The sequence below is a fragment of the Gopherus flavomarginatus genome, chromosome 2, assembly GCF_025201925.1.
Source record: "Gopherus flavomarginatus isolate rGopFla2 chromosome 2, rGopFla2.mat.asm, whole genome shotgun sequence".
Taxonomy (NCBI): Eukaryota; Metazoa; Chordata; order Testudines; family Testudinidae; genus Gopherus; species Gopherus flavomarginatus.
In genome coordinates, this window is record NC_066618.1 from 22716331 (window position 1) to 22742952 (window position 26622).

The 26622-nt window shown below is 42.9% G+C and overlaps 1 protein-coding gene across 1 annotated transcript in view; it reads right to left on the reverse strand.

Annotated features, from left to right (window-relative positions):
* Positions 1 to 26622, reverse strand: part of NCAPG2 (non-SMC condensin II complex subunit G2) — a 141900-nt gene that overhangs the window by 64348 nt on the left and 50930 nt on the right. The window contains exons 10-16 of the mRNA XM_050942218.1: positions 24740 to 24835; positions 15980 to 16105; positions 14775 to 14954; positions 13663 to 13815; positions 8254 to 8476; positions 5309 to 5412; positions 4622 to 4795 (exon numbers count right to left, since the gene is read on the reverse strand). Of these exons, the coding sequence (XP_050798175.1) occupies positions 4622 to 4795; positions 5309 to 5412; positions 8254 to 8476; positions 13663 to 13815; positions 14775 to 14954; positions 15980 to 16105; positions 24740 to 24835 (1056 nt within the window). The remainder of the gene's footprint in view (positions 1 to 4621; positions 4796 to 5308; positions 5413 to 8253; positions 8477 to 13662; positions 13816 to 14774; positions 14955 to 15979; positions 16106 to 24739; positions 24836 to 26622) is intronic.

The window sequence follows — 26622 nt, forward strand, 5'->3', positions numbered from 1 at the left end:
GCCGTTGTGTTGTCTGTGAATACTGCAACACAACGGCCCTGTAGGTGATGCTGGAAGGTCTGGCACGCCAGTCGGACCGCTCTCAGTTCGCAGACATTGATGTGAAGCGCCAGCTCCTGAAAGGACCAAAGGCCTTGGGTGCGAAGGTGCCCTAAGTGAGCGCCCCAGCCGAGAGAGGAAACGTTTGTTGTCAGGGACACAGAGAGCTGCGACGGATGGAAAGGACGACCAGCACACACCAGGGAGGGCGTCAGCCACCAGTCGAGGGAGCCCAGAACACTTGGTGGAACCGTGATTATCATGTCTATAGCATCCCTGCGTGGACGATAGACTGAGGCGAGCCAAGTCTGAAGAGGACATGCGCAGTCTCGCGTGCTTCGTAACGAAGGTGCATGCAGCCATGTGACCGAGGAGGCCGAGGCAGGTGCGGACAGAGGTTGTTGGGAAGCTTTGTAGTCGTTGTATAAGGGAGACTATAGCCTGAAATTGCGGTAGGGGCAAGCTGGCCGTTGCAAGATTGGAGTCCAGCATGGCCCCTATGAATTCTATCCTCTGCGTAGGTAGCAGAATGGATTTGTCCAGATTGATCATCAGGCCTAGACGGGTGAATAGGGCCTTGATGACGTTTACATGAGCGGTGACCTAAGCCTCGGAGGTCCCTCGAATAAGCCAGTTGTCGAGGTATGGGAAGACATGTATTTGACGACGGCGGAGGGAGGCGGCGACTACCGCCGTACACTTCGTGAAAACCCAAGGGGCCGAGGAGAGGCCAAAGGGAAGGACTGCAAATTGGTAATGTTGACGATTCACCACAAAGCGTAGGTACCGTCTGTGCGGAGGGTAAATGGCGATGTGGAAATATGCGTCCCTCATGTCAAGAGCAGCGTACCAATCTCAGGGATCCAGGGAAGGGATGATGGTTCCCAGGGATACCATGCGGAACTTGAACTTTCTCATGAATTTGTTCAGTCCTCGCAGGTCCAGGATAGGCCGGAGGCCCCTTTTTGCCTTGGGAATTAGGAAATATCTGGAATAGAACTCCTTGCCCCTTAATTCCTCTGGAACCTCCTCTATAGCTCCCATTGCAAGGAGCCTCAAAACCTCCTGCAGAAGGGGTTGCTCATGAGAGGGGTCCCTGAAGAGGGACGAGGAGGGAGGGTGAGAAGGTGGGGTTGAAACAAACTGAAGACGGTAGCCACACTCCACCGTGCAGAGGACCCAACGGCCCGAAGTTAGCTGGGACCACGCAGGGAGGCATGCGGAAAGGCGGTTGGCAAACTGAAAAGGATCCTGGGAGGTCATTGGTACAGTGCTCTCGGGTGCACCCTCAAAAGTTTGGCTTCGGTCCCGCCGGTGGCTTGATGGGACCGGAATTGTTACTCCCTTGAGGTCCAGACTGTCGTCTGCGAGAGGTATGACTTCGCCTTCTGGTGAAGTCTTGCCTTGGCCGAGGCGGGGGGGTAGGGGCGCTGAGGTTGCGACCGGAAAGATCGTCTTTGCGTCTGCGGCGTATGCATTCCCAGCGAACGCATAATTACGTGATTGTCCTTCAGACTCTGTAGCCAAGGGTCTGTCTTCTGGGAGAAGAGGCCCTGGCCATCAAAAGGTAGGTCCTGTATAGTGTACTGAAGTTCAGGTGGCAGGCCTGACACTTGCAGCCACGATATATGCCGCATGGCAATTCCAGAGGCGACGGTTCTAGCTGCCGAATCGGCGGCATCCAGCGAGGCCTGGAGGGAGGTCCGCACAACTTTCTTCTCTTCCTTCAGGAGAGCTGTGAATTCCTGCCGGGAGTCCTGCAGGATGAGCTCTGCAAACTTCCCTACTGCCTCCCAGGTGTTGCAGCTGTACCTACTCAGGAGGGCTTGCTGGTTCGTCACCCTGAGTTGGAGGCCTCCCACGGAATAGATCTTTCTCCCCAACAAATCCATTCGCCTGGCCTCCCTTGATTTAGGAGCAGGGGCTTGCTGGCCATGGTGCTCCCGTTCATTGACGGACTGTACAACCAATGAACAAGGAGGGGGGTGTATATACAGGTACTCGTATCCTTTGGAGGGTACCATGTATTTACGTTCAACCCCTCTGGCTGTGGGCGGTACGGATGCCGAGGATTGCCAGATGGTATCCGCTCTAGCCTGGATCGAGCGGATGAAGGGGAGGGCCACCCTAGTTGGGGCCTCCGCTGACAGTATACTGACAGCCGGGTCATCCACCTCAGGAACTTCCTCTACAGGCAAGCTGATATTGAGGGTGACGCAGCGCAGAAGGTCCTGGTGTGACCTGAGGTCGATTGGGGGCGGTCCAGATCGAGACGTCCCCGCCACCGCTTCATCCGGGGAAGAAGAGGATGAAACTCCAGGGACAAGTGGGTCTTGGATCGACTCCTGGTGTTGGGGGATGTCCTGAGGCGGCGGATATTGTGGGTCTAGTGCGTGGGCTGGAGATTCCTCCGTACCCGCCGGGGGAGGTCTGCTCACCGTGGTCTCTGGTGCCCGATGTTCAGAAGGGCCGAAGCGCGATGGTATATGCGGACCACCTTGGGTTTGGTGGTAGGCCCAAGGTATCCAAAAGGGCCACTGATGAGGTCCCTGGTGGTTATCCGAAAACCTATATGATGCAGTGTCTGCATGGGAGGAGATCAACAGATGACGAGACGGCCACGGGGGGGCGGAGACCGTTTGATGTGGGTCTCTGCGTCCACTCGAACCGTTCCTACGTGGTGCCGGAGAACAGTACCGAGAGTCGTGATGGTGCCGGGAGTGGGACCGGGACCTGCGACCAGCGCGGTGCCGGGAGGTCGACCGGTGCCTGGAATTGCCGTGCCGAGATCGGCTGCGAGAGGTACGGTGCCGCAAGTGGTGCCGAGATCTGGAGCGGTGCCGATAGTATCTGGACAGCGACCGGGACCTTGAACTGTGCCGCGAGTACGACCGGTACCTCGATGGGGAACGGTACCGGGACTGCAAGTGGCCAAGGGACTGGGATCGATGACAGGACCGGGAGTGCCTGCGGGACCTGGATCGGGACTGGTGGCGTTCAGTGGTACCGGGTGAAGAAGGTCTCATGAGGGCCGGCTTGCCTATTGACTGAAGAACCCGCACCGGCAGCACTGGGGGTTGAGGCAGCTCAGGCTCCATCAAGACAATCAAGTCCCATGCCGTGGAGAACGTCTCCGGAGCGGAGGGCACGATAAGCTCAACCACAGCGCGTGCCAGGGAGCTGGTAAGCATCGGACTCAACGGCTCTTGCGAGGCCGGAATCAACGGTGCGGACATCGGTGCCACGGCAGTTGACGGTGCCGGGCAGTCCGACTTGGCTAAGCGCTCAGACTGCGGAGTAGATATAGTAGCCGCAGGAGGCTTGTGCTTCTTGCTCCGTGGTGAGAGCGAACGGTGCCAGGTAGGAGCTTGGGTCAGTGATGGTTGATGTCGAAGAGCCTTCACTGTTGGCGTTCGCTCTGGTGCCGAAGAGGCACTTGTTCCCGGTGCCGCTGGCAGTGCCGACGACTGGGGAGTCAACGCTGCCTCCATCAGAAGTTGTTTTAGGCGAATGTCCTGCTTTTTTTTAGTCTGGGGCTTGAACACCTTACAGATGCGGCACTTGTCCGTAAGGTGGGATTCATCCAAGCACTTAAGACAGGAGTCGTGAGGGTCTCCTGGGGGCATTGGCCTATGACAGGCTGAGCATGGTTTGAAGCCCGGTGAACCGGGCATGGGCCCCGGTACCGGGCGAGGGGAAGGGGCTAAACCCCAATCCCTCTTACCTATCTACAAAAACTGCTACAGAACTAATAACTAAACACTAACTATACTTGAAGAAATCAAACTATATACACAATTACAATAGAAACGAGTGAATCGCTAGGGAGGTGGAGATCAGCTAAGCTGCGCTCCACTGTTCCAACGACCGACACGGGCGGTAAGAAGGAACTGAGGAGCGGAGGGGCTGGCAGAGGTATATATCCGGCACCATAGCGGAGCCACTCCAGGGGGCGCCCTGCCGGCCCACCGAGTGATGCTAGGGTAAAAATTTCCGACGAACCTGCACGCGGCGCATGCACACCTAACTGGAATGAATATGAGCAAGCACTCGAAGAAGAAACTTCTCATATGACTTAACACTGAATATTTGTTCTGCAGGGGAGCCTCAAGAGCCAGTGCTTTTTGCTACTTCCTACCATGGTGCCAAGAGAACAAGAACACGTGCACTCCCAGCAATAGAGATCTAGGATGATAATCAAAAGAGAACAAATAGTTATATATCTGTTTCTGTTTCAATACTTAAAATTATAAGGGCTCATCTGCCAGACTCTGTGAAATTATAGAACACTCTCTCTTGTTTAGGAAATTCCAAGGACCTCACTCCAGCCACTTTTTAGCTCATGGCATCACCCAGACACCATATGAAAACACAACTGCAGAAAGACAGACAAGGGATATGCGCACATATGCCAGGCAAGCACTAGAATTGAAAATAAATTTTATATACATACATATATATATACACACACACACACACACACACGCACACACATATATATACACACACACACACACACAGGAAGTCATTCATCTGTATTTTAAATTTGCCACAATTTTTAACCTATGAAATTAAAGTTTACCTTAAAAACTCTAAAATATTCTGGTAGTACAGAGGCAAACTTTCTGATTGTGTAAGCTTTGGCTTCTTCATTGTGATCAAGGGCTTTGTGAATACTTCTCCAGAGAATTACAGTAATCTCCAGTAAACTTGCCATGGCAGCCACATCGTTTATTGACAACACATTATTTAGCATCTGAAATGCAAACATTTGGAGATTAAAATAGCTAACACTGTATAATATGAATGCAGGTTAAAATTATGTGTCAAAAATTGAAAATCTTTTTCTGAACTCTTCATTTAACAAAGGAGCTATGTTTACTGTAGGGGGATGTGAATGCCACAATTCAGACTTAATCTGTGCATAAATACAGTCATTTTGATAGATCCATATTTGAATAAATACAATTGCAAAATAATTTCTACTATTGTATACTTACAATAACCATCAGCATGAGATAAGCACCCATTTTAAGTATTCCTGGAATTCCTCCCAGTTTACTCCTGCTACTCTACCTATTTGTCGCTCTCTCACGTAACAGTAGTGGCCTGATAGCCACTATTTCCTGTCTTCCTATCCCTAGAGATCCCCATTTGTTCCCCTTATGGTCTCCCTCTTTCATGTTCACTTTCCGGTCTGTCACAACACAAGTGCTATTTTAAAAAGTTGTTAGTGCTCAGCATAAAGTGAAAGCTTTATTTTACTTACACTTATATTCTCCTTTTCACTTTCTTCATCATCATCTTGATTTTCTTTTATTGCTCTCTGGATGCAGGCATTCAAGCAGCGCCGAATAGTGAGCATGAATTTAGCTAAATTTTAAAAGTAGATAATTTAGACAACCATTCCACTTAAGAACCCTTTATCAGCAACAGATATTACAGGTAATTATAAACATTATTTGGGGAAGTGGGAGATAAGAAGCAGACACAGCTAGTATATAAGATACCAAATCCATTAAAAGTAAATTTAATATATTTAAATATGAAACACTTGTGGCTTAAGTAATTATCACCCTTTCTGATCCAATCATTGCAAACAAAAACAACAACAAAAAATACACAGTCCCTTCGTGTGGTATTTTTCTCCAGAATTTATTTGGAATGGCTATTACTTCAATGGACTAGTCTCAAAACATGATGGCTGTGACACGGAGGCTCCTTGGCAACGGGTCCCATTATTTGCAAACTCTCACCTCAGAGCTAAGATACTCACTGCACCAAACTCTGTCTTACAGGAGATTTATCCATAATGAGTAACATATAAGGTATCTACAGAAAATTCCTGGTCAAGCCTCAATCGTTGTGAGATGTATGTATATATGGATAATATTTAAAGAATAAATGTATTTATATTGAAAGTATGCGTTATGGACTTAGAGTAAAAACTGAGCCTGGTCTAGACTAGAAGATTAGTTTCTTGAGTTCAGTGGTTAGGGTGTGAAAAATCCACAGCAGAGTGGCATTGTTAAACCAACCTAACCCCTCAGTGCAGACTGCACTAGGTCAATGGAAAAATTCTTCTATTGACCTAGCTACTTTCTCTTGAGGAAACAGATAACCTAGGATGATGGGTAGCATTTTAAATGTAGATGTATCCTAAGTCATCCAAGTAGTGTGTCTTGGTGAAGATTCATTCAAGTAAGAGGGAGCTGTCACTCAGACAGCGAGGTAATGAAAGGCTCTATTATCTACCCTTGCAAATAAGAACAATGGAAAGCCATCGAAGACAACAGCAAAAAATATAAACCACTTGGTGGTGACAAGGAACATTATAGCAGGCAGAAGATCACCCTGGTTATGAATAAAGACAAAAGACTGTTTTAAAATCACCAAGTGTAAGGAAAGGTTCTGCATCCATTGAAGAAATTCTTTAAGGAGCAGGGGACTTTCATGAATGTTTGGATCCTGATTCTTGTGAAACCAGCCAGCTCTCCACAGCATTGAACTTTCTGGGGGTAGGAGGCCTACTTTATTATATAGGAAAGGTAACTATTGACAAGAGTAGACCTAGGTTCACATTTTATTATTTTATTTTGTGTTGTTCCCATCACTTTCTCTCACTTCTCGTTAAATCTTTATTCTTTCTTAAACAAATCTACTTTTGTTTTATTTTAAGTGCTTACAAGCGCTGTGTGGTTTACAGGAATAATGGTTTAAGATAAAACTGGTAATCTCGGGTACACTGCACCTTTGGAGGCTGATGATCTGGAATTTCTGTGAATAACCAATGTCAGAGGCTTGAAAACAAGAAGGAATAATTCCAAGAGACTCAGGGTGCACCTATTGTTAACCTGCTATGTGAAGTTACGCAGGCATAGTCCGGAGAAGAGTGGTCGAGTGGCTGAAAGTCTGGTTGGTGTCAGGGAGAGGACATCCAGCTACCACAAGGAAGACTTCCTCTCCCTGGAGGAGGGGGTAAAAGTAACTGGGTCTTATGTGCTCTGAGACATAAATCCACAATATTTACAGAACACATAATTAGACTACTATCTTTGAAATCTCTCAGTGACCACATAATCACCCTCATCTCTAGAATGCATGTGTAGGGATTGTTCTTTGGGTGATCGGATGTCTTGAGCATGGAATCACTCTGTGCAGGTGTTTTTAGTTGCTACTGATCTACAGCTCTGCTCTTGTTTGATGATAACAGTCAGTGGTGTGTGTGTTCCCTCTGCGTGCTGTCCTGGCTCTGTGAAGATAGCTGACACAGCAAACCCTGAGAGAACCCCCAAAGACCACAGGCTCTAGTAAGGTATGAAGGAACGCGAGCCAGGTTTATTGTCAAACAAAGCACAGTAACAGTTTCCTATAGACTCCATAGGACATATACGAATATGTGCCCCCTGGCAATGGACACAGCTCAGTCAGTGGCGGGACTTTCCACTGCCCCCTAGGCTGACCAAAGACGCACACTCTGGGACCTACTTTTATACAGTTACAGGAGAGATTACTTATCCCTACTGATGTATTGAGGTACGGCCTCTTGGTTCATTAGGGTGCTATCTCACCTTTGATCATGTTGTTCCAGACATACAGATCTATCCATCATGCTGTCCTGTCTTTAAGATGCACCTGCCTGTTCCTTGTTATGTCTATGTAGTGTCCTTGTATCAGGCTGTCCGGGTGCCATCTTGGCACAAGTTCCTCTTATTAGCCCTTATGTGTGAACACACCTGCTTCTAACAACCCTCTTCTCACCAATTTCTGTGAGTGAGGCCTGCCTCTGACTTACAGCCCAGCTTTTGCTTAGCAGTGCCTGGAAGTACTTTGGTTCAGGCTTTAGGCCTCAGACTAGGCCTCTGACAAGAGTTTATGTTTCAGGGCCTCATCTTACTACAGCAAGTTCTTTATTTCTTTCTGACATTAGCAAGTTCTGGAAATAAAACCATTCTCCTGGGTTGCTTGCTGGCACGGATTCAATAGCATTCTTTGCTAGAAAGAAAAAAACTTCCTGCAATGTATCTCCCTGATACTGTTGGTCGAAAAACAATTTTCAACTAGGGAAATTTGGAAAAAAATTTCAGAAGAGACTTTTGTAGAGTCAGCCACTTGACAATACTGAAGGCCCCCAAGTATTGGAGACAAATTAAGTGTTAAACGAGTAATATAAAATTGATATTTCCAGGACTCTTGTAGTGTCCAATACTTTACCTATGTTGGTGGGAGCAGTATACTCATAAGCATACCGATAGAACTTTCTGGCTGCTGCGGGATTCATCTGGGTTAGCGTAACACAGCGTTCACACCATACCTCCTCAGGTTGATTAACAGGCAAGAAAGAGTTGAATAGGAGATTTACTAAGCGGCGTGACACAGGACGTGAATCAACTTCAAGGCGAGTCAGAAGATGCTCCATGGGACAAATTTTCCAGAACTTTTTTGTTTGTTTGTTTAAGTGAGAAGGGGAGGAAGTTAAAGGGACAATAGAAGAGGGGAAAAAGAAAAGAGATTACAATTTTTTTGTTAAGTGTACTTTCTGCACCAAAATATTGACTCTGAACAAAACTAAAATGTATTGTTTAAAAGTAAAATAGTAAAATCCATAGCGCTATTTAGCACCAGTAGTATAGCATTGTTCAGGAGCAATACAGCATATCAAGTGTATTAGTCAAATTCCAACTCATGCAATTACAATCCGGTGTACCTAAAATTCTTGATGCAGTTCAGTTTAGTAAGGAAGAATTTCTTACCTGCAGTAGTAAGACTTCGAAAATATCACCGCAAAAACTATTATTCAGGAATTTTACTCATGTCTCACACTCCCAACTTCAGAGAGGGTAGAATTCCCTACCTATGAAAATTTTAGGTTCTGAGGCAGCTGTAAGAGTGACTAGTGCATAAGCTCCCTTTCAGATATACCCACCAAAGGTTAGCCCATGCCATCAGCCACCACCTCAGTCCTGTCTCAATTACTGCATTACAGACATGTAATGCAGAAAGTAAATTCTTAGTTATGCCAATATTAATGCTACTACTCTATATCTGTCATTTTTGTGGCAAGGTCTTGAATTAATTAGGTCTATGCTTTTAGATATGGGATTTCAAAAAAGTTCTGCAATTGTTATTAGGCACTGAAAAATATTCTCTCTTCTGGCTCATTGATTGCAGCAGTATTTCCCTTGTGGTAACAAAATATAGTGTTACTGCATGCAGCTCAATAGATCAGCCTCTCCTAATAATCGCTTTGCTAACAACTGCTTAGTCAAACCATAATTTTCCAACATCCAAGACTTAACAAAAGTACACATTTCCTATTTCAAAAACAAAAAAAACAAGCAAAAAAATCTGGTTACTAACCTTTCATAACTGTTGTTCCTCGATGTTGCACATGTCCATTCCAGGTGTGTGTGCACCCTGTGCACAGTCATTAGAAGTTTTTTTCTTCAGTGGTACCCATCAGGACAGCTTAAGCCCTTTCTTCTGCCATGCACCAGTGCCAGAATGAAGGGCTCACCCGCCCCTGAGATCCCTCAGTTCCTTCTTGCTGGACCACTCTGAAGCAAAGGGCTAGGAGGGTGGGTCATGGAATGGACATGTACAACACCTCTCTATGAACAACAGTTATGAAAGTTTTCAGAGGGGCAGCCGTGTTACTCTGTTTCAGCAAAAACAATGAGGAGTCTTGTGGCACCTTAAAGGCTAACATTTATTAGACCATAAGCTTTCGTGAAAGGCTAGAAACAATTTTTTCTTTGAGTGATTGCACATGTATATTCCACTCTGTGACTCTCAAGCCATAACGTACAATGAGTTTATGTACACAGACTGGAGTACAATTTGTCCAAATTTAGCATCATTTCTGGAGTACAGAGTACTGGCATAATAGGATGCAAAACGTATGAACTGAAAACTAGACTGCCATTCTACAAATGTCCTGGATTCCGATTTGAGCAAGGAACACTGTAGAGACTAACTGTCATATCATGGAATGTGAGGTCAGTCTGTCCCACAGGGAAATGCCAGCCAGAGCATAAACATGAAGGCAGAAAGTTATCCAAAACATAATTCTTTGTCAGGAGACAGGATGACCCTTCATTCTGTCTACTATGGTCACCAATAGCTGGGTTCACAAACAAAACACTTTAGTCCTCCCTACGTAGGATGCCAACACTCTTCTGACATTTAAGGTGTGCAAATGTTGCTCCTCTATTGGCATGTGATTTGGGGTAAAATGTAGGAAAGTAAATCGACTGGTTAATATGAAAATTAAATACCACTTTTGAGAGAAATCTTGGATGAGGGCACGAGTACACCTTATCCTTAAAAGAATATTGTATAAGGTGGTTCGGATGTCAGAGCACACAATTTGGCTACCTTCCTGTCTGAAGCGATAGTTACCAGGAAAGGCACCTTTAGAGATAGGTGCAGTAAGGAACATGTTGTTAGAGGATCAAACGGTGGCCCCATGAACTTTGACAAATCTAAAGTTCAAGTTCTGGTGGGGATAGATGCCCTTATTTGAGGGTACAACATTTCCAGTCTCCTCACAAATCTGATTGTTATATCATTAGAAAATATAGAATGATTATCCACATAGGGATGGAAAACTGATATTGCTACCAGAATAATTTGGTAGAAGATTTCTTTGATAGAAGAACCATTAACGACTGCTGTTTTAGGTGCAATAAATAGTCCAGAATATGCTGGATAGAGGATTGCATTGGCGAGACCCCAAACTGACAAGACCAGACAGAAAAAGGCCTCCATTTTTGACATGTAAGCAGCTCTGGCAACTCATTGCAGAAAAATTCCCAGGGAGGGAAAAGGACATGGAGAGCAAGCCTGCTTCAGTCTAGTGAAGAAGGAAGGTCCTAAGGGACAGTGCTGGAGAGTGAGCCCACCCTGCATTCACCCTGCAGCGGTGGCTCTGCATGTCGTGCCCTGGCACATTAAGTCGCAGCACTGCTCAGTTTTGGCCCAGTTGCCCCTCTGTTATCATGACGGAGGAGTGGCCAGGCCAAACCTGGGTAACACTGTGATCCCGTGCACCAGGGTTTTTTTAGTTTTATGGTGTTTTATTTTGTTATTTCGCATTCGCGAAATATACGAGGCTCTAAATATGTGGCTCCAGGCTTTACTTACCACACACTATTCAAACCCTGCCCAGAAGGCAGAATTATTGATCTCCTCAGACTTTTTCTATGGTACCCATTACAGTATTTCTTCACAAACATTAATATTCTCTTTTCACACTATCCCTCTGAAATGAGAGGGTAGGATCATCCACATTTTATAGATGGGGAACTGAAGCAGAGAGAGATTCGGGTCAGAAGTACCTACTAATTTTCTGTGCCCAATTTGAGAAACTTAGGACTTGATTTTTTGAGAATATGTAGCATAATACAGCAATTATTATGTTCAAAGCATGATTTCAGTTGAAGTCAATGGGAGCTCTGAGTGTTTAGTACTTCTGCAAGTCATACCCCAGGGTCTCAAGACAGGCACCCAGAAAATAAGGAACGCAATTATTAGTGGCTGTCTCTGAAAAATTTGGTTAAGTGACCTCCTACCATCATATATGAACTCTGTGGCAGAAGCCTGAATAGAACCCAATTCTCCAGCATTCATCAGCTGCCTCAACTGTGAAACCAACTTTCTCTTTCTGAAATGCCCTGCCTCATTCACCACACACCCTCCATCTTCTGCAACAAATGAGGCAGGAGTCCTACAGATAACAGCCTGTTTTACTACACAACTTGATTGATCCAGTGGGGGGAAAAAAGTGAACATGTAATTAAGGACCGATATAATGCACAGGCAGGTTTAATACTGGCATTTCCTAGTGTGCTTGAAACTTAATAATGTTCTTTTAATACTGCCTTTTTTAATAAGGCTAAGTTTTTTGTGTGCAACTTCCTAAACACACCCAAACAAATTCTATCACGTGCCAACACATTAACAACTACAGATCAGACAGGCTCCCAATTCTCAGTTCCAGTGCCTGGATCTGGCACAGCCTGGAGCAACCAGGAACTGCAATTGCAGGGGAAGTTCGGCTCAATCAGCTGAAGTTCTGGGATGCAGCACATTTTTAATAGGCAACTTTAATAACAGGCAGTTTTATGAGCCCCCATCCTTTCACGTATTTATACCTGCTCCTGTATTTTTTACTTCATACATCTGATGAAGTGGGCTGTAGCCCACGAAAGCTTATACCCAAATAAATCTGTTCGTCTCTAAGATGTCACAAGAACTCCTTGTTGTTTTTGCTGATACAGACTAACATGGCTACCACTGAAACCTTCAATAAAATAAATGATTCATACTCTAATAGCAATAACCATGTCAGCATGGACACTTGTACTACAAGATACTGGTGCATTTTTAGGATGGCTGAACCTCATACCTCTTGGTAAACCTAAAGTATGTGACAGCACATGACCACTGTGGATTTTCATACTGGAAACTAAAATAATACAGCCCCATTCCCAGAAATTGCTGCTCTTGGCCCAAGATACACGTTGACATGAAAACTGAAATTTTCTGTCTTTTCAAATCTCAAAATCTTATTAAAATTTAAAATATGAAAAAAACATTGATAGATGAGATTTGCAAACAAGTCTAGAATCATGTCCTCTGAGACTAGTATTAGCATCACAGTGATCTTTCTGCCACTCCATGCTAGCTTTACTGAAGAGAGGGCTATTGGGAAATCCTGCTTTGGCATCAGTATTTTAGTTAGACGCAGACTTCACAAACTTTTTCAGAGTAGGGTCTATTTCAGAGGTGACACCTCCTCTGTTTGGAACTCTGCAGCAAATATTGAACTGCTTTACATTTTCTTTAAAAAAGGATAATTTTATTTCATCTCCCCATCCCATCTCTTCCATTTCTCTCTCCCCTCCATGTTTCCTTACACATTATTCTCTGTGACTTGTTTCCCTTCTTCTTTGATCTCATGGACATTCTTTCTCCAGTAGTGGCCCTGCCCCAGAAGCAGCTTCTGTTTTTAATTCTCCTGCCAGTTCTGGTCCCAGAGGGCTGATTCCATACTTTCTCTTTTTCTTAAGTAGCTACTGGCCCAACAGAAAAAGGCAAGAGCTGAAACTATTCTCAGTTCCTTTTTTAACAAGAGGTATCAATCAAGAATACACTAAAGTTACTAAGAATCTAAGAGGAAAAGATAAACTTATTCAATGGAAAGTTTGATCCTCATTTAAGGTAACAAAAATTCTGATGCAGTAATCTCCTGATGTGGCAATATTTCCTAGTGATGCCCCTGATTCCACTGAAACAATCATGGAGTGGCAGGAAGATTACAGGACACTAGATTTAGTCTCATGGTACTTAACAAGAATCTAGACAACCAGAACATTAACTTAATTTTCAATTATATAGCAGGAAATGCTTAAATACCACTATCCAGGATTTTACATCTCAAACCTCTAATGGGACACACATGAACAATAAAACGATTTCCTGCAAGTCTCTGAAAATTATTGGTTAAGTATTCTAATAACTGATTGACTGTGGTATTGATAAATATACATCTTTCAGAATAAATTGCCTTGTTCTGTTTACATCTCCTGTGTGCTGCCTAACAAGTCCTAATCATCCTACCTTAGCAGCCCTGACAGCCTTAATTTTCAGCAGCATATCAACAAACGCCACTCGCACTTTCTCAGAATTGTCATGGAGACTGTATTTTACTGTTGGCAGGAGCTGTTCCAATAATGGGTGACTTAGTTTGTTGTCCAAAATTATAGGCAGACACTGCAACAGAAATATCACAATGAATAAAAAAAACCACTAGACAAACAGCAGACATACAAAAACTATACTAAAATTATTAAAATTACTAAACTTAAGGCTAAATATAGTGGCAGATGTTTCATTTATGTATTTTTTCTATAATTATCTTTTAAAAGAAAGTATTAAAGAGCAACTCAAAATCTCTTATTAATTCCCTCTCATTTCAGATTAAGGGGTTTTATACTGTAAGATCTTTTGACCTGAGGCAGTGTTTTTGTTCATCTCTTGTACTTGAGGAATACATGCTTATGCCCAGGAAGTCAGTCTTTCTGATATTTATTAGATGGAGTTGACCAATCAGTCCTGGTATACTGAACAACTATCTGGGGAACAGCCTTCTCCAACACACAGACAGTAATATATGCATCCAACCATGGGAAGACTGACAGTGAGGTACAAAACACAACACTTAAATCCAGTCTTTTTTCTTCCAGGTCTCTCTCTCTGGATCACACATGATGCCTTGGAACCAAGCTGGAAACATTTTCTACACAGTTCTGTGATTAAGTATAATTTTTAAGTTATTTACAGTTATCTGAACATGAAAGTCTGGTCAAAATACCAAACCAAGAGCATGGAGAGGAGGTCTTTCCAACTTCAGATAGCCAGAGAGAGAGGAATTGAGGTGGTCAGGGATCACATATCTACTCAAACTCAGCTCTAAATGTTTGGTGACATAAGGGGTTGCTTGTTCATTCCCAGAAGGCATTTTTTCTAGAAGGTTTGCAAAACTTAAATATCAGGAAGTACATCTCAAGGAAAATTATGCAAAGACCAACTCGGAGAAAAATCAAAAGGTTTTATAAAAAGCACGCCTTCTACTGAAGTTGACCCTTAATAACCTCCGTCACATGCTTCAAGGAAAACCTAAAAATTTACTGTCAATACAAGTTTTTAAAGTCTGCATATTAAAAACTTACCTTAAAAACAGAACAACGAACATCAGCTGAAGTCACATCAAAAGCCAGATCTCCAATTAGTTTTTTTAAAAGCTCAGCAAGGATGGTTGCAGGAATCATGTCCCAGTATTTGGATGTTATTTTACTAACACCAAGTACCCCTGTAGACCGGACCAATGGTTGAGGATCTTCTAAAAGACTCTATAAACAAAGAAAAAGAGGAAACAAATTTCATGTATGCATCATCATGCTGTCTGTTAATATTTAAAATAAGAAACAAAAATCATCACTATTAGCATTTAACCAAACCATACAACCAAACCATACAAGATGTGATAGTATGAAATATTTCCATATCTGGAATATTCTCCAAATGAGTATTTATTGCAATTATTAAACAATTTTTAGTTAGAAAACAAAAGAAAGAATAAAATATTGGCAATGACTTTCAAAAACATCACCCTAAAGTTACGCTCTTAGAGTAGAATTTTCAAAAGTGAAAGTCAATGAGACTTGTGCATGAAAATCACTTTAACAATTGAAAAATCTCACCCCTAAGGTTCATCTTTATGCACCTAATTGTCAAGTCTCCCTGTTTGTGAGGGAATGACCTTAAAACCTGGAAATTCCAGGTATCTTCAATGATCAAATATTTGTTCTTGTGAATACAACAATAAGTTTTCCCAAACAGAATAAAACATTGCTTTAGGAATAAACTGGCCAGCCCTCATGTTTCTAATTCATTGTTTTAATTCTTAACTCCCCCAGACTTCTGTTTAGATACTCCATCACAGAAGCTGCAGATATTAAAAATTAGGCATTCATTGTAGAACCACGTCAAGTAATCTAGTGTAGAGCCCTTCTCACCCATTGTATCCTGAGTAAATAGGACATGAATGTACGCAACCAGTGTCATCTGGCTTTCCTAAGCTCGCTCTCAGGTTTTTGAACCATACTTGTAGCTCAATTAATGTAAACCGAGACCCCTACTTCATTAGCATTCAGACCCCTTTCCAAAACCTTGCTATTCTACCAGAAATCAGAGAGTGCACAAGGTTAAAGGAATTTAATTGCATATTTCTGCACTCTTTCCTGTGGGTAACATTCTCAATCCCCTTATGCTATTAATTGCAGTACATGTATTTCAAATGGTCTTACTGCCAAGTAAATTGTGCTAAATATTTAACTTAACATTTTGTTTTCACATGGTCTTCATGAAAACTTACAAAAAGTTCTTCAAACTGTTTCTGAATCTCATTATCCATATCCTCATTATTAAAATGGGGATCACGAATAGGAAATGCTTCAACAAACAATAATGCTGCATTTGATCGAACTTCTGAGTTTCTGGCCTGTTACAAAGGAGAAGAAAAGAAAAGACATTGTTCATAAAATTGGTACTCTTTATTAAAACTTATTTGACAAATATTCTTCAAATCACCATTATCAGTTTAGTACTTCTAATCAAGTAGGAATTTAATAAACTAATTTTGGATTAAACAATTTATAACAACTTCTACATCTCACAATTCAAAGTTCTGCCCAACCAGTAAATTTTAGGTTAGCTGTAAATTGAGTTCTCAGAGCATATTGGCTTCAAAGATGCAGAGGATTCACACTTGGAGGAGTGCCATCTTGTGTAGGCCTAAAATAGTTAAAGTCAGTTAGCACTGCTACAGGCCTTCAAACATGTGCTCTGTGGTAGAGAGGCTGCAGCTATAAAAAGGTGGTACTTTGGTCTCAACTCTTAAATTAGTGCTCAGAATATGGAAACTGAATTTAAACAAACATACTAGGGGCTTTTATCGAGGACCAGAGGAGGGCGAAGAGGGAGAAAAAAGGTCATCCTCTGACACCTTTGGTGTTTGTCGCTACTTGACAAAAAGTAGAAATTTCATAGGGATTTCTTTAATTAGTTTGAACATTTCATTTAATTAAACAAATAACCAAAAACTTAAGTATATCACCCATCATACTCTTCAAGTAGTATGTGTATGAAAAGAATTTGAAAATTTAATTTACTCCTTAAATTCAGAAAAGGCAATCTTGTAATAGCCTAAAATTAGAATTTACAATAAGCAAGCGTTTTTGCATCAGTATCTCCTATATCTGTCTGAAATGACTGAAAATAGCCCTGGTCCTAGCAAACACAAGAATGCAAAACACAAGAATACTTAGTAGCTTTAAAAGAGAGGATAAAACAGTTACCTACCCTTCGAAACTGTTGTTCTTCGAGATGTGTTGCTCATGTCCATTCCATTCTAGGTGTGCGCGCACCCATCTATGCAGTCATTTGAGATTTTTGCCTTAGTGGTATCTGAAGGATCAGCTGTGGCACTCTCTGGAGTGCCGCGCTAATGTGTCGGTACATTAGGTGCCACCAGCCCTGTGCCCTCTCAGTTCCTTCTTGCCGGCAACTCCAACAGAAGGCTGCATAATGGACATGAGAAACACATCTCGAAGAACAGTTACAAAAAGGTAAGTAACCATTTTTTCTTCGAGTGCTTGCTCATGTCGATACCATTCTAGGTGACTCACAAGCAGTGTCCATAGAGGTGGGCTCAAAGTTCATGGTCACGCAGCTTGCAGTACTGCTTTACCACAGCCAGCGAAATCACAAGCTTGTTGTGTATGTGCATAATAAGATGCGAACATGTGGGAAAATGACTACGCAGTGGCCCTACAGATCTCTTGGATTGGTACCTGCGCCAGGAAGGCCACTGATGACATTTGTGCCTAGTTTGTGTCACGACTGCCAGCGGAGGCACTTCTGCCAGCTCATAGCGGTAGTGGATGTAGGCAGCGATCCAGGATACAATCCTTTCAGCAGACCCATCTTCCACTGCAACGAACAACTGCCTTATGGAAAACCTTTGTCCTATCTGTGTAAAAGGCCAGTGCCCTCCTGACGTCCAAGGTGTCCAACCTCCATTCTTCATCTGACGTCTGAGGCTTTGGGAAGAAGACAGGTAAGTATATGTCCTGACGCTTTCATTCACAGCAGACATGACCAGTGATGTTGCTGGAGGGTGCATGCAGGAGGTATTTGAACCCTTTTGCAAGGATGTAATACTTCTTTTCCACCTTCTAAAAAGTTGGTGGAATGGAAGAGGGGGTTTGCAACACCGATTTGGCAATTTTAAGGACCCCTAGGTGCTGGGGTTCAGCATGCTGCCCCCAAATTGGATGAGGCACTGCATTCCAATTCCGGTGCTGGTGGTGCCAGGGCCAGTTGGTCCGAGGTGTCCAAGGACGGCTGGTGGGAACACAGGACTGGCATTAATGGCATTCCCAATGGGTTCCAATACAGCCATTGAGCAGGCCACTGCCCCTGCTGCATGTTGTCATTGCAGGTGGTGTGCCGGTCTCATGAGTCAGCAGTGCATCACCCCTTCTTGGTAAGGAGCTGAACTCCCAGTTCAACTCGGACCACTGCCCTTCTGGTGACCAGGGCGGAGCCTGAGTCTGCTGACTCACTTTGGTCGGTGACCGGTGAGGCAACGGCAAGAAACAGCCCCTTCCCAATGAACAGTAGTGGGGGAAGGAGACTGGTGCCATGACAAGGAGCAGCCACGTCTGGGTGGGGACCAACATCTGGGAGACGATCTAGGCGAAGGTGAACTGGGCCGAGGTGCTCTCTGACAGGAAGCTCGCCAGTACTGGTTATACAGGAACCGGTGCTTAGACTCCGGTGTCCCATGTCTTGTAGGTGGAGAGCACGTTGAGGACCTGGGCCTTCTAGTCGGCAACCTAGGATACAATGCCGGAGTTCGAAACCATGGAGATGGAGATCTGCACCTGTGGTCTGGTGATTGAGGTTGCTCCACCACCGTATGAGGTGGTCCCATGATCAGCTTGCCCTTAAATGTCGGAGTCTTAGTTGAATCTGCCGCCTGGTGTAGCATCTGTGGTGGCAGTTGGCCTACTTGCTCTTCAGCCACTGGGGCCACTTTGGGCAATGAGGACCCTGGGAGAGACTGTGGTCCCCTACCACTTCCCGGAGTTGGATCTCTGGTCGAGCAGGGGGGTCCGACCTCCACGGTACCTCCATGAAGGGCACATGCCCTGACACTGGCCAGGAGCCGGGAGGCTCTTCTTCTTTTGCCACTTCTTAGGCAAGCCAACCCTACGGATACGCGAAGGCAAAAATGCCTCTGACAACCGTGCATGTGGGCACGCACACACCTAGAATGGAGTCAGCATGAGCAAGCACTCAAAGAAGAAAGCATTTTATGAGTTGCAAGTAAATGAAGGCTTTTGTTCCACTGACTCACCTGGCAGATGAAGCTTTTTTAAAAATACCACTGAAACCTAACTTAAGAAGAGTAGATTGCCTTCATACATTACATTAAGGTTGCAAGGCAACAGTTGCCAGATACACGGAGGGAGTCAGAAAAACAGTCTGAAAAGTAAGTACGTTTTCCTACAAAAACTACTAAAGTGAAAGGTGCCTTAGAAATTCAGATACGGTTCTGCTATTTGTTGTAGTGATGAAATTATTTGAACTGAGAATTAGGAATAGCATCATCATTAACTATACACAAGAAAAAATAATGCTTTTATATAAAAGTCTAATTGCATGGCTATTCTATTGCCATGTGTTCATCTAAATCTCAGATGTATTTCATAAAGGAAATGTAATACTGCACATTAGATACACTATTTTCAAATCACTTGTAATTCATGTATTTCTCAACCTTATTGTTTCCGGACTGAACAAAGATTACACTTTTAAGTTCTGCTGTTTGGATTAGTGCAACATAACCCACAACTATGCAACCTTTAGAAGTGTAAAATGTATATTAATTATTATTTGTATTACTATAGTATTTGGAGGCCCTAGTATGGACCAGCCTAGGTACTAACGTTAACAAATAACCACCACTTCATGAAACTAATATAGACCATACTGGAGGACTCAAGATTCTTCATGAACTTTTGTGGCAAACAAAGCTGATGACGACAGTAGAATGGCCTCCCAAAGAGTATTGTCTTAGCACCTGCATTATACAACATCTATACAAACAACCTCAGGAAAAGATGCTTTATCTATGTAGATGATCTGTGCACGAACACACACACACACACACCCCACAAGGAGTTTGACATTAATAGTTTGGTGAATGCACCTAACCTAGCCAAGTACAGCAAAAGATTTATCATCTGGCATGTGGGGAGAGAACTGGGGCAAGGAGGGGGGGAAGGGTAATCAAAAAATGCCCGTCAACTAAGACTTACACTTACCATTGGACTATCCAATTTCAAAGAATTAGAATACAATAAAAGCAATAAAGATTAAAATAGTATACAGGTACTCACCAACCTAGTAGCAGTACTGCACTGTAGAATGGTTGGTTTCTTGAAGCACTTAGGTGTATACAGGTAAAATTTTCTATACAGTAGGTTATCTTATATCACTATGGGCAGTGCATGGCATACACTCAGATCACTAAAAATACACTTAAAACTATACTGAACATAATTTAATCTTTCTTTGATGACTCAGAAGGCACTTCAGGATCTCGCAGTGCCTCAGTGTCATCATTATCAACATCAATTCTCATTACAGATGTAGACGGTGCAGGAGATAGGATCATGACAGATTCAGCACAATGACAAACCCTGGAAGCTTCTTTTTGAATAAATCCCTGATATCAGCTTGCTTATCATCTCTGCCTCTCTTGCATCAAAAAAAAAAAAAAACAAAAAACAAAAAACAAAAAAAAAAAGGGTGCAGAATGTGCAATTGCCTCACCTCCTGGGCAGTATACTAGTCCCGGTTACTAAACTGAAGATTTGTATTGGGAGATATGAGAAATGCCAGTTAATAGAGCTTCCTGGTTGATAAAGTGCCAGATAATACAGTTTTTACTCCTGAGAAATTCTGCACCACTGCACATGCACAGAATTTATGTCCCCTGTAGATTTCTTTGCTTCCCCACAGAAAACGGACTTTCTGACAGGGAAGCCACAAGAGCGGTCATGCCACTATCCCCAGCAGTATGTTTCAGGTGCCATGGGCAGCCAGCAGAGATGTAAATCATTGTGGGGCAGGAGGCAAGACTGGGGAAGACCCGGCTGGTGGCTCCTACCCTGCACCGGGCACAGCTGCTACTCCCAGCTGTGCAGTATGTGACTTCCTCTTCCCCTGCATGGCATCTGGGGCCACCCCCCGATTTCTCCAACTGCAGAAAGCTCTGCAAATTACCCCCCATCCCTGCTTCCTGCACCCATCTTTCCTCAGCTGCAGGGGTAGGGATCCCTGTACAGGGAGCTGCTCCCCCATCTGCCTAACGCCTGTGCATTCAGACCCCCTCATATCCAGAGCCTCTCACCAAGCCTTAACCCCCACACTCAGACCCCTCTCCAAATGAGCTCCATTCCCCTGCACCTGGACTACCGCATTGAGCCACCAGCACACGGATTCCCACCTCACCGAGCCACAACCAGCTACACCTGGATCCCAAGCCCACTGAGCCCCACTTCCCCAGCCTCAGGATCCCTCACTAAGCCCCTCACACCCAGACCCCCCTGTTGAGCTCTATCTACCCCTACTCAAACCCCCCACCACCTTCATCTGGACGCCCCTGCAGAGTCCCATTACTGTTGCACCCAGAACCCTCACCCCCCAACAAACCCCTGTGAACCCAGATCTTCCCCATACCTGGATTCCCCACTTAGCTGCCTGCACCCAGATTACTCTACACAGAATGCTCTCAACCCACACCTGGATTCCCTCACATTAAGCCCCTCCACTTTTGGATCCTGCCTTGCTGAGCCTGCCTGCCCACACCTGGTTCACCTGGCATGGAGGAGCAGGGCCCTGGGATGATTCTGGGGCAGGCCTGAGCCTTGAACTGTGCCGGGTTGGGCATAGCCTCACCACTGGTTCCTTGTCCTGGATGGGAGCTGCACAGTGATCTCCCACCTCTATGCAGCCAGTGGTCTGTGCACCCCAGTGCCATGCTGTAGCCTCCACATTTACATGACAAATAAAATCTTAAAATAGTGTGTGTGGAATTTTTAATTTTTTTGGTGCAGAACGCCCTCAGTAGCATACTGTGTACCCAAACAATAAGAGGCAAAGAAGCGAAGATGCGAGTCAGTGTATTGGCTGCTTGCACAAAGCTGATGAAGGATGAGCCAGCTGGCTGAAATTGGAAAGTTTTCTCCTTTGGGATCTCTCTCTAAAGTAGATAATCTGACTGCCGGAAATACTTCTGGGAATACTGTCGGTATTGTTGCTACTGTCATTGTTGACCCTCGTGGAAACATCTATCACTGGGCTATAAACTCCCAGCAAACAAGCGACAATGCTTGAAACCCAATGAATGCATTACACCTGGAAAAAACAAACTAATCTAACTCTAACACTAAGGTACTAACTATATACCAAAAAAAACAAAAAACAAAAAAAACCTTTGAGTTAATAAGAAAAGGGTGAGGTAAATACCACACAGAACACTCCGACTTAAGCTGCAGACGGTGAGAAGGAAGTGAGGAGGGTCAGGGCAGGGTGGCTCATAAATAGCTATGGGAGGGGCTACGAGGGACAGAGGGCAAGAGTACTGCTTAGCAATGTTCTCTGGCTTCAGTGTGCATGGCGCATGCGCACCTGAGTGGAATACATATCTGCAGCTACTCACTCAAAGAGGAACTAGAGTGGTGGCAGGTCTGCATCTCCCTATATTCCCTCATCCTGGAGCACGAGGGTGTCTACAGTACAGGCACAGACACTGTTGATGAAACTCTTCAATCCAGAGTGCACAGGTACCCACACACATCCTGATGTGAATCACACACAGGGATGCTATTTAAAGAAGAATTAGCTGAACATGACAGAATGACATTGTGGCCAAAAGGGTAATGGAATCCTTGGATGTATAAACAGGGGACTAGCAAGTAGGAGTAGGGAGGTTCTATTACTGCAAGTGCTACTGGAATAGTGTGTTCAAGGAGAAGTTTTGAAAGATTGGAAAAAGTTCAGAGATGATCCACGACAATGATTAAATTATTTGAAAATACACCAACAAAAACTGAAGTTTAACTATTGGGTAAGTGTTAATTTCACCATACACACAAACCAATGAAAAAAAATATTTTCACCAATAAACAAAATTTACAGAGAGGCAAAGTACAAAAACCCGCTGCTTGAGAACTCTGATTTAAGCATTTTTACTTCATATATTTTGACAAGCAATGTTGACAGTTTGTGTTTCAATAGTTATAAAGCTCTAAATGTTTGAAAAACCTCAGTGTCTACTGCCAGTAAAAATTATTCTGACTCCCCCCACCATTAATTTCCTGCAACTGTGAAAATTTAAATTGTTAAAAATAAAACATACTTTAAAAACAATTATATCCGTTGACATCATTAAAAAATAAAAATTAAATTCTACCAAGCCCACTTGTAAAGAAAGATTCAAGGACCTCAATCTTTTTATCTTAAAGAGAAAAGATTAAGAGGTGACTAATTCAAAGTCTATAATATCCACAGAAATTTTTATGTGGGCTGTTCAGTCTAGTAGACAAAGGTATAAGAAAAGCCAATGGCTAGAAGCTGAAGCTAGACAAATTTAGACTGGAAATAAGGTGCCAATTTTTAACAGTGATGGTAATTAACCACTGGAGCAATTTATCAAGGGTTATGATGTATTCTCCATTACTTGGAATTTTTAAAAATGAGGTCTGGATGTTTTTCTAAAGTTACCTGTTCACTGCACATTGCTGTCAGCACTGTGTAAGGCACATGTAGCTACACACCACAGCAAAAAGCAGGCTGCATCCATACCACAGTGCACAGTAACACTTGTCAGTGAAAGGCTCTAGCTAGGCATGTAAAAGTTTGATCGGTTAACCATTAACTGAAACTAGTAAGTGAAACCTAACAGTTAAACGGTTCTGCTACCCTGTGCACCTGGGGATCCTGGCCGCAGGTCCCGTGCCCAGGGATCCCAGCTCCCTGGGTAAAATGTGGGGGTGCTGCACCCCCCTCACACACACACCCCTTAGCTCCCTGGTTAAACATTTAACTGATAGAATTTTAATAGATTATACAGTTACTGCTTTTACATGTGATTTACATCACTAGTTCTGACAAGGGGAAAGCAGATCTCTGCTACTCAAACCCTTCCCTGTTGCCTCCCTTCTGCTAGAGCCCTTTCCTGCTGCTGGATTCTCTCTCTACAGCAGATGAAGGCTCCAGCAGCAGGAAGCTGGTGGAGCCTTTCCCCACCGCCTCCTCACTGATGGAACCTTTCCCAACTGACAGTTTCTCCCTATAGTGGGGGAAGACTCCAACAGTGGGAAGGCAGGGAGATACTAGACAAGGAAGGACTGTTTGTGAGAGCCATGTAGGGTATATGCCCGGGTATAGACTCACAGGCTTCAGGCGTGCCTTTACTCACCATAGCACTGTAGATAGTGAGGCATTGCTTTTTATATCCATCTTGGGGGCGCGGGGGGAACTAGCCATGGAGAGAGAGATGCTCCAGTTCAAACTGGAAGCAATTCAGGGAAATCTAATGGCCTATGCTATGCAGGTCAGACTAGATGATCACAATAGTCCCTTCTGCCTCAATCTTTGAAACAAACATAGCAATATTTGTATATATAGATATGTTTAAAAATTCTGAAACAAGACAATCCACTGCAAACACTTCTCCCTTTGGGAACAGGATGAGAGAACAAATATGAAAGTTTTTAGTCACATTGCTTAATGCACTAGTGGAAGGCACAGTTTAAGTGCCAGTGATGAGCACAGTATAAGAACCTGTATACGACACAATTATGAGGTCCCATTCCTTTTAGTTCTCCATCCTTTAAAGCCACTTCGGATACAATTAAGCTCCAAGTTTTACAGAACCCCATTTTCAGAGACATTTTGTTTTAATACAACTATTAAAAATTGTAATATTTTAAAGAAAAAAATCAATGTGAATGTTAGCCTCAAATTGCAGTTAGTGTATCCAGTAAAGGAGAATTACCTTTAATGCTCTCCAAAGGATAGGTTGATACAATCTGTACAACATTTCTTCAACTCCCTGACGAACTTTACTTTGTTTGTGAAAGTAACTCAGAAACTGTCAAAGAAAAACCAATGTTAATGCATGAAATAAATTTCATAAGCTAGGTTCAATATATTTGAGAAAAGCAGCTTGTTTTATTCCACTATGTCTTTAGTCTGTATAAATACAATAAAACTACTTAGACAAGAGATACCATTATTTTAGGTCAAGGTAGTCTATGTACTAAAGTATTCTCATTTTCAAATAGGAAAAGCAGAAAGAGGTATTGTCTCTCACTAGCTCAGATCTATAGAGATGTGCACTTAGGAAGGGCAAAATCCTGATAAGAGTGCCTTCTTCTCAGCTCCTTTTCATCCTTATTTATTTATCTATAATTTTTCAGGGAGAAGAGGAGAAGACAGACAGAAACTTTAGTGCTGAGGAAGCATATATGACAGGCACAAACACCCCTTTATATTATTAAATATAAAGGAATGTTACTTAGTAGCTTATGTCCTCCAAATACATTACTACAGTAGATTATTTATTATTAAAGAAATGGACACATGACCTGGTCAGAAGAGGGCATATTCACTCCATGTAATACACAAGATTTAAAAGCTTGTATTTAGCAGTATCTAATACTGAGGTCCTCAGCTTTTCCTCAATTCAACTATAAAAACTAAAAACAGAATAGCACAAAGAGAAGGAACAAAGATAAAATTGCAGGACTACTTGTGCCACTTGCTCAGAGGTGTTAAAGGGCAGCTCCTCCATTTGAAGCGTTCCATCAGAACTCTAAATGCAATTACCTCTCAGTGGAATATTTCAAGTACTTAAAATGAAAGTTAGCCCATAAATGAAAGAAAGTCCATAAGTGAGAATCTTCAGAGGTAAGATGTGTATTATGTATCTAGCACAAATTTTGGCTGAGGAAAGGAAGTAGAGATTTGGGGTGGGCGGAGGGGAGTGTTGAGTCAAGAGGCCATGGAATTTCTCTGATAATGATGGGCTAACTCCATAATCCATGGAATTCTGTTTTAATTATGAACAAACTCAACATCACTTATTTATGGGTGGATAACAATGATTTTTTTAAATGAAGTTGAATTCAAGTTTAATTCAGATTTTTGTATTCATAGATTATAAAACTGGAAGAAAAAAATATCTGTCAAATTACTCAGGCAAATTATTTGTATATATTTCTTTAATTTCCTAATTGTCACTGGAATTTCAGATTTTTAAAAGACTGTTCTCGTCTACTAAGAAGTTTCACTTGAAAGGTTCATCTATGCTGAAAAAAGACCAAGGCCTCATTAACATCTTTACTGTTAAACACCACAAACATTTATAAGTGAATAGCACATGCTTTATTTGCAGCCACCACCACCTGATATTTTTAACTATCCCCAGTCCAAAAAGGTGAAATGTTTTGACCAGACTATATATTTCGTCAGGTTTGTAGTTAGGAGCAAAAGACCCATTGACTTTGAAGTCACTTTGGTGCTTTTAAAAAAAAAAGACCTCTCTTAGGTGCCTAAATATAGGGTTTTGAAAACTTTAGTCTGTGTGTATAAGAAGTTCACAATAACTTTGTTAAATGTACAGTAACTCCTCGCTTAATGTTGTAGTTAGGTTCTTAAAAAATGCGACTTTAAGTGAAATGATGTTAAGTGAATCCAATTTCCCCATAAGAATTAATGTAAATAGGGAAGGTTAGGTTCCAGGGCAAGTTTTTTCACCAGACAAAAAGACATTACACACATACAGTATACGTTTTAAAAAATTTTAAACAATTTAATACTGTACTCAGTAATAATGATTGTGAAGAGAAAGTTACTCACCTTGTGCAGTAACTGAGG